The sequence below is a fragment of the Phaseolus vulgaris genome, chromosome 2 (genome assembly GCF_000499845.2).
Source record: "Phaseolus vulgaris cultivar G19833 chromosome 2, P. vulgaris v2.0, whole genome shotgun sequence".
Taxonomy (NCBI): domain Eukaryota; kingdom Viridiplantae; phylum Streptophyta; class Magnoliopsida; order Fabales; family Fabaceae; genus Phaseolus; species Phaseolus vulgaris.
Genome location: NC_023758.2, coordinates 36,993,703 through 37,006,274, shown reverse-complemented (window position 1 = coordinate 37,006,274; position 12,572 = coordinate 36,993,703). Strand labels below are relative to the sequence as shown.

General features: G+C 32.7%; 2 protein-coding genes across 2 annotated transcripts; both read right to left on the bottom strand.

The window, feature by feature from the left end:
* Positions 1-2,442: 2,442 nt before the first annotated feature.
* Positions 2,443-6,850, bottom strand: LOC137811797 (probable U3 small nucleolar RNA-associated protein 11). Its single transcript, XM_068613625.1, has 8 exons — positions 6,709-6,850; positions 6,518-6,608; positions 6,350-6,441; positions 6,157-6,250; positions 5,975-6,054; positions 4,959-5,042; positions 2,894-2,993; positions 2,443-2,811 (listed from the first exon to the last, which is right to left on the bottom strand). The coding sequence occupies exons 1-8, from the start codon at positions 6,762-6,764 to the stop codon at positions 2,719-2,721; spliced, it is 690 nt and encodes a 229-aa protein (XP_068469726.1). The 5' UTR covers positions 6,765-6,850; the 3' UTR covers positions 2,443-2,718.
* A 2,148-nt stretch (positions 6,851-8,998) lies between these two features.
* Positions 8,999-11,745, bottom strand: LOC137811796 (G-box-binding factor 4-like). The gene is made up of 4 exons (XM_068613624.1): positions 10,796-11,745; positions 10,488-10,559; positions 9,938-9,967; positions 8,999-9,471 (listed from the first exon to the last, which is right to left on the bottom strand). The coding sequence occupies exons 1-4, from the start codon at positions 11,351-11,353 to the stop codon at positions 9,388-9,390; spliced, it is 744 nt and encodes a 247-aa protein (XP_068469725.1). The 5' UTR covers positions 11,354-11,745; the 3' UTR covers positions 8,999-9,387.
* Positions 11,746-12,572: the final 827 nt, after the last annotated feature.

The following is a 12,572-nucleotide window of genomic DNA, read 5'->3' as shown; positions in this document are numbered from 1 at the left end:
ATATATGCTAATGTTGTTTGTGTTTCTCATACTAAAAGAAATTTGCATATTAGTGATGAAAAAATATTCTTCATTATTCGATAAGTTGCATAATTTGTTGAAAGTGCATTTTTCTAATTGATAATCAGTGGATAAATTCATTGGTAATTTTGTTGTCATTATTAAAATATTATATAGTTTTGTTAGTACTTACGAACTAATTTGTTTATAAAAAACATTATAAAAAATTATCGATAGATATTTCTATCACAGGCATGGCATCAGGAAAAAAGGTGGGTTTTGCCACAACCCCTTTTCTAAACTTTGTTTATCATCCATGGTACTGCCCAAATCTTGTTGAAACTAAAAATTGGATCCCTATACCCACCTCAAACAAGTTAAGGAAAATGGGATTAAGAAGATTTATAAGTAAAGAAAATAGTCAATTGTTAATAGAAATAAAAAACAAATACAAAAAGAATTAAAATGAATGAGGAAGATACCAAAAGTATAAGAAGAGTTGAAATGAAGAAGAAAAAAAGTTAATGGTGTTCATCTCAAGTAGTGATATCAAATAAATTATTCAGGATTATTGCTTTGATTGTCCATAGTTATTTATGTTGTCCATTATAGTGTTACAGAAAAGTTCAATATATATGATTTTGATTAAGTGCTAATAACAACAAAGTATAAACATGATCATGCTCGTCCCTAAGACATAGGTGTTTGTTCACAACAGATCATCTAAGACACAAGTATTTCATTTGTTAGACAATGCAATATGGTATTGTCTTGTTTTAAGTCTGATAAGCAATGTATTTTCTCACACAATACCCACATAATCTTCATGAATATCATTATGTTTATTCTATGTTACAAAGAATGTTTGTTTTCTATGTCGAGCCAAGAATATTTGAAAAGGCTTGTCACATCAACAATCTATTATTACGTGAACTAAAGCTGCTTTAGTACAACAACTCCTTAACGCATGCTTTTTCAATTCTAGAACAATCTACTTGCTTCGTATAACTTTGTGCTTTATACGAATTCAAGTAAAAGCATTTTCTCCAAGGAGATGATGTTCCTTAAACAAGAGAAGGGCATTTAATGCATGTGTGGAGTGCATTTAATGCATCTTTTATGTTCAAGTTGTTCAAACCTAAGGAAGGCATTCAAGTAAGTTTGAAGTCGCACAACCGGCAAAAAAGGATTTGCAAACAACTATTTTTTTCAATACCAATATAAAATTATCATTTGAAGAGAAGAACAAAAGAATTCTAGTCATTATTTACAAAGTGCCAAAACACTATTAAAATGTGTCCTAATAGCTTAACAAATTAGTAGAGAGAGTTTAACCTTGTTTTTTTTTTTTTTTTTTATCAGCAAGAGAGTTTAACCTTGTAAACATTGAAAGGCACAACCCCTTTCTAGTGAACAACCTTGTGATCTTTGATGACACCTTGGACAATCTCTATCTTAACCAAAAGTGGTTATTGTTAAATAATACTCAGGTTTTTAATCAAAAATGGCTAGGTGTTAAAGAATATTGACTAGTTAGCCAAAAGTTGCTACATTATGAAACAATACTCATAAGGGTTAGCCAAGAGTGATCACAAGTCGAAACAATACTCTTGTATCTTGAAACGTTAGTCTACTTATTGAAACTCAATTAATTGATTGGGAATTGAAAGTAGTCTATATTATCATACAAACCAGTATAAAAACATTTTGAGTAGTCTCTTTCCTTTCCTGTACTAACCAAAGAAGGAAAAGTTTTTTAAAAAGAATTTTGATAAATGATCTCTCAGGCACAAAACTATTGTCTAAACGATGTGAGAACATGGTATAAAAAAATTTCATGAATAATTTCTAACAGAGGAGATGCCAATTAAATTGATTTTACTAAAGAAATTGAAATTTGAATAATCAAATAAAAATATTCAAGTGAGAAACTTGTAGATAAAAATATACCTTGAATTAGGCAAATTATTGGTATACATAAAGTCAAAAGAATGTAACATAGAAGGAGGAACAAATGAGAATAGAAGAATAGTAGACAATCGGTATATGAAGAGAAGAAAATATAAGAAAGAAAAACTGAACAAAATGAGAATAGAAAAATAACAGTGATATTTTAAAAGGGTAGCATTAATGAAAAGAGAAGAAAAAGGAAGGTTCAAGTATTAAAAAGAATATACAAAGAATATTCTATTTCCTCACGGAAAACTTTTGCTGATCAGATATAGTAAAAGTATATTGTTTCAGAAAAGTGTAACCAAAACGTTGTATTTCCTTTGTATATTGTTTTGTAGATGTTAGAAATGTTGGGTAACCCTCCATGGTTAGCTGTTTAACGTCTCTGTAAAATGGAACCTGATCGTCCTGTAAATTTCATTTGCATACGTCCGGGAACCATGTCTAGAGAATTTGCAGCAACGTACTATGACAGTTACATGGAAACAATTAACATGAAAATTTAATATATATATTAGACTTACAAAATTTAGTAGCCAGAACATCAAAGGTTACATGATCAAGGAGTTCTTAACAAGAAAGCGACAGTTATTGGCATCAGTTCCCATTTAATCGTATTCATGTATGCCATTCAATTCTGGTGCTAGGAATGTTGATGCTTCCTCTACATGTAAAATCTCCTTCTTCATTGTACTACTCGGGACCAAACCCAGAAGTACTTAACCATTGTGCTAAATGGTAAAAAGGCCAAAAAGAACCTCAATATCAACGCTTTCTTTCAGCACGCCACTTGTATACTGGTTGATTAGTTGGACAGACAATCTCATCTTCAGTTAGTTTGCGCTTCCTACCATTTTTCTGTTCATAGATGGAATATCCTTTGAGTATTTTACATAAGACCTTAAAAAGGTACACAATAAGCAATGCAAAATATCAATACCTGCAACTCCTTCTTCATTGCCATATCCATGTAGATTTTCTCTAGTTGGCTGAGTCTATTCTTCCTTGCTTCCAACTCTTTATAAGACCCAGCTGTTTTCCTGTATAACAAAAGTAACTAATTATCAAACTGATATGGTATAATGGTACTATAAATCAAACAGAGATAACAAAGGGAAGTCACAATAGCAACATAGATAAAAAGAAACAATTCATTATTTTTAATAAGTGAAATTTAAGTCTAATTCAGCTTGATAAAATTGAGATTTGCACTCATTTGTATATTATAATTCAGTCAAATCTCTAATCGATATGGAATTTCCAACATATCTCCTCACACCAAGGACTGAATATCTCGAGTGGAATTAGGAGGACAGTGAGTGACACAAAAAGACCAACAAACTTGACTAATCTTAAAAATGGCTTATACCATCAAAAGAAAATAAAATTTAAGTCTAATTCAATCTCATAAAACCGACTTGGTAAGGCGAGATTTACACCCACCTATATATTATAATTTGGTCATATTTCTAATCAATGTAGGATCTTCAATACATTATAAAACAAGGAAAGCTTTCATGAGCCGATTTACAACATATTCAACCCAACACAAACACTTTAATAAGGCTAAATAGGTCAGAACCATGGTAGTTGAATCGTGAATCGTATCGTGAATCGAAGAGCCTATATTTCGAATCGTGAATCGTTTCGTATCGCGAATGGTAAGATTCATAAACATTTAAAAAATATAACATAATATTTTAAAAATATAACATAAGACATATAAACATGTAAAAATATAATTAATAATCACAATCACATTAAAAAAGAGTTGTTATATCACTGGTCATATTAGGTTAATATTTGGTCATATTAGGTTAATATTATAATGGTTGGATTGGGCTTGGTTATATGGCCCAATTCCTTGTAAAAATATAATTAATAATCACAAACACTTTAAGAAAAGAGTTATTATATCATTGGCCAGATTAGGTTAATATTTGGACAAATTAGTTTAATATTATAATGATTGGATTAGGTTGGGTTATATGGATTGGGCTGGGTTATATGCCTACAGCACCTACGACTACAACACCTCCGACGACTGCAATGCCTCCAACAACTGCAACATCTCCGACGACTCTCGATATCTTTGCTCGTGAACCCAAGTGTCTCGCGCCTCACGCTGCTCCAGCGTTTGCTTCACCGCCGTTCTGACATTCACTTCGCCATCTTGCCTTCATCGTCGTTCGCACCTTCCGTTCGTCCACCTCAAGTTCAATAATGGTGTAGGTTTGCGAGTAAAAAAGTTAAAATTAGGTTTTTTATAAAACCAATTCAAGTAACCCAACCCAATTCACACCTAAACCCAGAATAAAACTCAAGTCGTGATACGGAACCTATTCACGATTAAAACGATTCTTGATTCAATTCACACGATACAACCACGATACGGGAGTGAAAACAATTCTTCTCACGATTCGTATCGCTGGTATCTGGAACCACATCGTATCGCACGATTCGTATCGTGAATCGTACGATACTTACTACCATGGTCAGAACTAATAGCAATCAATATGACCATAATTGTAATTCATTTATCTATTTTGGGTTAAATTATCTCAATCATTCCTACTAAAAGACCACTTCTGAATAAAAAAAATGCTACAATAAAAGCCATGCAAATATATAAACATTAAACTTGTCACTCATGAAGGAATCTTCAAGCCTAATGTCCGAATAAGGGGTGATTGCCAAGACTCAGACCTCACATTACTGCAAAAACATCTTAATATTGTTGGCATTATTAGATACTTAATAAAATTAACAATCTTAAAGCCCATTAAAGAGGGGGGGAAATAATTTCATACAACAGATCCCTGAAAAAGTTTCAGTAGAGACAAATCATTTACCAGCTTTTTTTAATCTAACACAAGACATCAAACAAAACAAGGAATTGATCAAAGTCTGTCAAGACAAATCATTTAACAAAAGATGTTCATCTCATACAACCTGTCGAAAAGAACAAGGAATTTATCAGAGTCAAGTCAAATGTAGGGATGTACCTCTTAATGACAGCAGGAATTTTGTAAGTAGTGCGTGGAATTTCACTTTTTGAATATCGTGATTGTAACTCTTTAGCCTCTTCCCTATACATGGACAAAGATTAAAAAGGTTAGCCATTCAGAATATAAAGAGAAAGAAGGAAATGGGAGTGGAGGTGGAAAAGTAGCATATCAATCAATAAATCAATAATGGAAGTACTACATAGCTGGAGAAAAGTAATTGAGTTCACTACTGAAAGAAGATATCTTGTTGTAAACATGACTATAGGACCATTTGGAAAAACCTCTATGAAGCTTACTTGGGTTTATCTTATCATCAAACATATAAACACTTAAGTTGAAATGAAAATGTTGGGTTAGTGATCATCTTATAAGCTCTATTCAGCTTTATCTGAATAAGCTTACAGTGAAACTTGTCAAAATAGGTTGCTGAATAAAGAACTTATGACATAGCTCACCTGATAAGCTTTTTTTGAATAAATACTTTGTAAGTATAAGAGTATAGTATGGCTAGTATATAAGTAACATATATCTTGTAATCACAACTGAGTGTGTTGTGTCAGAAATTCAGTCAACAATAGTTACTCCTCACCGTAATCTGTGTAAGTACCTATGTAGCACTCTAATAAATGAATGAAATCATTTTTCCCTTTCTCTTCTCTGTTCTCCACAAACACAGTTTTACGTTAAGCTACTTATCAAAATATATGCTATATATATAATATAATATAATATAAACAAATAACATTTGCACACAAGAACACAAATTGGAATTGCATACCAATTTTTTTATCATAGCCATAATGTCATATTGAACATAATTTATCATCTCAGGAACAAGTAGGAAGTTGAGACCAGGGCCTTAATACAAGATGAAAACATCATCCTTTAAATTTTGCATAACTAAATAAGTAAGAACTTTCACAACAACTAAGTACACCAATCAAATAAAACATATTAACATTTTAAAAAATGAATCCATGCTGGTCAAAGAATGATAGCTCAGAAACGCATACCTGTCCTCAGCAAAGAAAACATGTTTGTTTGCAGGCTGATTATCAATAGAGTGCAGCGAGGCAGTTAGCCTATCAATTTTCTGCAAGGAAGACCAAACATTCCCAGTTAAACCTACACTGTCATAATATTTCGCACAAAACCCCATTAAAAACAAGAGAACAATTCAAAGCAAAGCACCCACCTTTCTCTCACTCTGAACCTTCTGAAGAATGTAACCCATATCCTGCGTCTTCATAAGCATAAGCTCTTCCTGGGAATACTTATTTGCTTCACTCCTACACAAGTCAACAAGCACAACAATGTAACACATCCTCAACAACAACAACAACAAATCACAGAAAACAGAAAAGGCCATGTAGCAAGTCATCAATTACTCTGGTCTGTGAACTCCATCAACGGTTTTTGTTCTAGACATCTTGAAGTAAAACTCATCTTCGTTTCTATTAGCTGCTTTTTCCTTAAGTTTCTGTAAAACGAAAGAAGATTGAAAAGTGGTTAAAGCGAAGGAACGAGAATTTGATGAAGAGAGCGTGAAACTGTACCCGTAAAGTATCCTCTTTCCTGTGGAATGCTTTAGCACGCTGGACATAGTCCTTATGCTTTTCGAGCAGGCCGAATTTTTTCCTCGCTGACCTAACCAATGAAAAAAACAATAATAAACAAAATGAAGTTGTGAAGAAGTGATTTAAGCAGTGATTGAAAGAATAGCAATTGAGAGAAAGAAGAGACTCACGGTTGAGAACGCTCTTTGTGAGCACGACTGGGAATGGCGTTTCGAAGTGAGGACATGTTTCCCTCTCACTCTAACCTCTGCACGCGGTGCCTTCTGCGTTTGCTTTTCTTTTCGCGTAATAATAATAACAACCTATTAGCATATGATTTAAATGGGCCGGCCCAATTATATTCTTGTAGATATTGTTTTAGACAATTGCCGTTTTTTACTCATGATTTGTTTCAGCACCTCCGTAAAGGTCTTGAAAAAAATAACGTTTTAGATTCTCAAATGCTATACTTCTAAATTATATTCTAAATTTTTAAAATTAATTAATTTGAATTATATAATTAAGAATGTATTATTTATTCTAATTTACAATTTAAAATATTTTTCTAGATAAAAAAAAATATTATAGATTACACAATCTTAAAAACATAATTATAAATATATTTATATAATATAAAATATATTTTTAAATTTTAGAGTGTCTTATTTAAAATAGATTCATATAATTTAGAATCTGTTTTACCCATAAATAAAATAATTAAGACTAGAACCCTCTCCTATTTGTTCTAGAAGTAGAAGGAAGATACTAAACTTTTTAATTCTTTATACTACTTGTTCTTGCCGGTTGACCTTCAGATTGACTGGATGGGCAAGCTCCGCTAAGATAGAGAGACTCTAACTGTTGATCACACTCCGACGATTAAGTCAGTGAGAGCATACATAGAAACAGTTTCAATCTCTAATACTCAGAAACAACATACATTTACTGGGGTTTCAAACCCCCTTTATAGTTATTCCTCTAACAACTTTCCCTCACGAAAATATCTCTACAGAAAGTATAAAATAATAACATAATATAATAATAGAAAATCACCTGCTCACATGCACCTTTCATGTTTAGGTGCTAACAACAGGAAAATATTTTGTCCACGGGCACCTTTCTCACGGTGCTAACAACATAAGAATCTCGTGCACTTTTATTCTTGGGTGCTCTCTACTTATTTTACAGTTTTATATATTCAACCAACAACTTTATGCATATATTCAACTAACAGCTTTCTGCTATATTCATATATATTCTATTCTAACAACTTAATATATATCGACATATATATTTAACTAATAGTTTTATATTAATATATGACCAAACTTATTATTTTCTCTATTTTAATTATACTTCATCGGGTTTACCAACGAAACTAGGACGAACCCAGGACCTGCTTTTGGGCCCAAAATCGAGCTGATCATATCCAAATACTTGGATCGAGGTCCCGAACACACGAGCTCTTCTGTCCCATACACCCATCTTTGAATGGTAAAAAAAAAAAAGAATTGGCATTTATATTTTCTAACTTTTAATATAATATATTTTTTGTGGGAGTGCAGGAAGAAAAATATAGAAGTGCAGAAAAATCATCCTTACTTTGCGTGAACTACTCTCCAATCCCAAAACCACGACCAATAAATTTAAAGCTTTTTAATCAATATAAATCAGTTTTTTTAATTGATATTAATATAAATTATTTTTTAAATAATACTATCAGTACTATTTAGGTAAGAATTATTTCTCAATATAAATATCTGAAGTTGATAACACTTTTTTTAAATGTCAGCCAAGTGTTTTTTTATTAAAGTTTGTAATGATTATTTTTTATATATATAGAAGGTTAAAGTAATATATTTTGTATTTGGTAATAATTAAATATTATACTTGAATAAAAAAGTTAAAACTTAATAATTTTAAATTATCTTATTGAAATTAAATATTTGAAAAGTTAAATAATTTAAAATAGAAAAAAATTCAAATTTGTTGTATTAAATTTCTTAAAAATTATAGAATTATCTATCGTGATAAAAGGTTAGAGAAGCCTACAAGTGTGTTCTAATTCACTCCTGGTGTTTGTGGCATTACTTTTTTGTATTTTCTTTTGTTTGGGCTTATGCATTATTAAATAAGAAACAAATATCTTTCAATGAACAATTTCATAGGTTCGATTCCCCATGTTGATGTTAGCTAGGTGATTGAAAAGTGCAGTGACATGAGCACTAAGTTTTGGGGTTCAACCCCAAATAAAAGATAAATAAAACAGCAACTAACAACCTTCATTCTCAACCTCCAAAACTTCCCTTTTCCCAATACCAAAAAGTAAAACCACATATTTTAGTTTCAAAGGTTATCTTTTGTCAAAAATAACATATTTGTACCTTTATTAATAAGTCATTTATTTACTACTAATCTTTTACTCAGAACTTAATTTAACTATTAAATGAGAGTTTGAAAGAGTAAGTTGTGATAATCATGTGATCTTTCAAACTATGGCAGTGTACATTAAAATCTGCTGAACATTGTTCATCCAATCTCTCACCTACTGTTGTACCTCATCCACAAAGCATGACATCCAAATTGCATAAATTATCATAACACAACTTCTTATTTCAACTTTTCCTACAAGGCCTAATGCTGGCAAAACCCACCCAGAAATCATGGATCATCCACAAACTGTGGACCAATAGAAGAATACTTTCAGGTTGAATCAAATTACTTGGATTAAATGGCCCCAGCTATTTTTTCTATACAATGTCACTCCGAGAATATGCATTTGCAATTACATGCAATCTCTTAAACCTTTACCCCTTATATCTACACCAAGTCACAAAGCTAGTTTGTTGATGAGAATGATGAAAAACACATCACAATGATTGAGCTGAATTTACTCTCCGAAGCTTCTTTTTGGGTTTAGGCATCTCTTCAACCGGAATGATGAACTCAAATAGCTGCAGGAAATGAAATTAACTGTTATAGAGATTAGAGTGATAACCACAATATAAAAAAAAAAGTAACACTATGGTTATTACTTCTTGAGACCATCAGTTGTACATCAATTAAATTGGTGTATAAAGTGTAAGTTAAGAATATATGAAAGTGTAATCCAGATGAGGTAAGTATGATAGTAGGGACAATCTAGATGTCATATCATTTTATGCTCTGTACAATAAAAGCCATAGTCACTAGTATTAGAATTTAGTTTATAAGGACCATTTAGTTTATAAGGACCAGTAAATAAGTTAGAGTAGCATAAAAGAATGACTACACGCAAAAGTAATCCCAAAAGAGAGTATAAATTACAATTTAATATAATTTTTATCTCAAACTAGAACTTCTTGAATAAATGTGAGACAAGATGTATACCAAATAACTTGCATCTGAACATGTCTAGAAGAGAGCATATACATTACATACCTGCTTTTTCCTCTGCCTTCTCATCTCAGCCTGCATTCAAGACCAAGATTTCAAAAACCAATTGTACAAGTCAGATTTCAGGCACAAAATGTAAAAAATCTTCAACCGGAAAGAAAGGTTCACAACAAAAGACAGGACTCCAATTCACAAATAAAGTTGTATTAATCTACTAAACAGAAATTTTAAACTTTTACCAGACAAATAGAGAACACCAAATCATTCCCTCAAAGAATACTCGATAGAATCTCACCAATCTTTGAACCAAACCAATTCTATGCTTTCAACAGAAGTAATCATTCAATACAAGAGTCCCAAAGACCAAAATAACAAAATTGCAAACCCACCACCAACCATTGATTCTCATTCTTTTTTTCCGATAATTGTAATAGGAAGTTTAGAACCATAGACTCCCAGTAGTAATACAAGTTTTAAAATTTTTGAACAGGAAATCGGACTAACCCTGCCTCCACAACAACTAAACCATGATTACTAATTACTGAAAAAAAATAAGAACTCGTATAAACACAAAACAAAGTCATCAAACCATCACCTCTTCATTAAGTAACCGAGCATTCTCTTGCTCCAACTGGTGAACCAGATATTCGAGCTCGGATGTGTAAGCCTGCACAAGGAAGGAACGCTCCAACCATAAGCTCCACAACAAACCCAAAAACCAAACCAAAACAAAAATCCTAAATTTAATTCAGTAGATTCTCAATAAGCTAAATCCAACCTCGAAACTTGAAACCACATCAAAACAAAAGATTTTGGGCTTCCCACAAGTATCCCTCCTCAATAAAAGTGAACACTTTTTCCAACGCTTTGGCCAACATCAGACAAAGTTAGAGGAGTAAGTACCTGCTTGCGTTCCCGGGACCTAGCGGCGGATTCTCGATTCTTGATCATTCTCCTCTGCTTCTGCAGAGTGGCCTTATCAACCGGTTCCTCCACGACCCTTCTCTTCCCTTTGTGAACCGAATTGGAGGGCGCAACGCCGTTTCCAAAGGGCTCCACGGAGGAAGAGGAGCCTTCAGCAGGGAGAGGGAGAGGGAAGGGGAGAGGGGAAGAAGAGGAAGGGGGCAGAACCCCTCTGACGTCCTCCTCTCTGACGGCACCGGCCTTGGTGAGGAAATCCTCGAGGGTAATGGCCTCGTAGCTCTCAGGGGCGGTGGCGTTAACGTTGGCGCCATTACCGTCTCCGGAGGCGTTGGCAGCGGGGTTGTGGGGGTGAGCGCCGGCAACGATCTCCTTCCAGACGTCATCGACGGTCTTGGCGGCGACAGGGGTGATGGACTTGAGGAGGTCGTCCATGGAGGTAGGGTGGTGCAGATCGGAGAGAAGAAGAGAGGTAAGGGGAGATATAGAAGAATCGCGTGGCAGATCCGGATTCGTCGAGACAACCTTCGACGACGCCATGCCGCGTTTCAAGCCGTCTTTTTTTCTCTCTTTCTTCTCTCTCTTTCTTCCTCTTCAACTCTCACCAAGTAACACACACCACCACCTCCATTTCTTTTCTTATTATTGTATTCACACTTTCACTGTGTTTCATTGAACAAAGCAAAAGCATGATCTTCTCTGTTACTCATTAAATAACAACCTTTATCTTCTTCTTCTTCTCCTTCTTCTCCTTTTTTATTTTATTTTTTCACTTCACATGCCATTAATGAATCTCACTGTTCACACGTCTTTTGTGTTTTCCTCTACTTTTACTATTTCCTCCTCTCACCTAAGCTTTTTACATACTCATCTCCTTTCTTCATGCTCTCGTCTACTTTTCATTTGCTTTAATACTGTAAATAAATAATTGTAAGACTTTCTTTTTCCAAAATGGCTAAGTAAATACAAATAATAATATACACATTCAAATTCACATTCTTGATGCATAAATTTCTCAAAAATAATATTTATTACTCTCATGGTGCCTTAAATTATCTATTCACGTAAACTGTTTTGTTTTTTTACTATTACTCTCTCTTACGGTTACTCAGACTCTTATTTCTTTTTGTTGTCATGACTTTGCATTCATTGCTTAAGGTAAGGGAGAAAGAAGTTACCACTTCTTCACTTCATTTTCTATTCTTTATTTACTACAAAAGTACATACAAAATTATAAGAATGTGATTAAATTTTACTTTAAAATATTTTTTAAAGCTTTTTTCTACAATAAAGGACACTATCGTCTATAGTTTTTAAGAAGATAAAAGGAAATCGGACTTCGATTCTTATTATGAGCATATGGTTATATAAGCTTAAGAAATTATGATCAAATTGGTTATGCATAGTTTAACTTCCCTATTATTTCTAAGAGTGTGTGTGGTATGGTTTGATTTGATTCTTTTTAAACATATTCAAATAAACATAAAAAGTCTTCGTGTTTTGGTTTGGTTCGATTTGAAAAAAAAAAGTTTTTTAGGGCCTACTATTTTTTTGCAATTCAAATTTGCGTGACTTTTTATAATTTTAAATTGTTGTATTGAGTCCTTAATTTTTTTTTTCATTTTATTAATTTTAATTCATTTGAGTTTAACAATTTAAGTTGACTATTTTTATTTTATTTATTGACTTTTAAAGTGAATTCAATTGTGAAATTTTGGTCTTATTGAGTTTAAGCTAATTTTTAATTGATGTTTGAAGT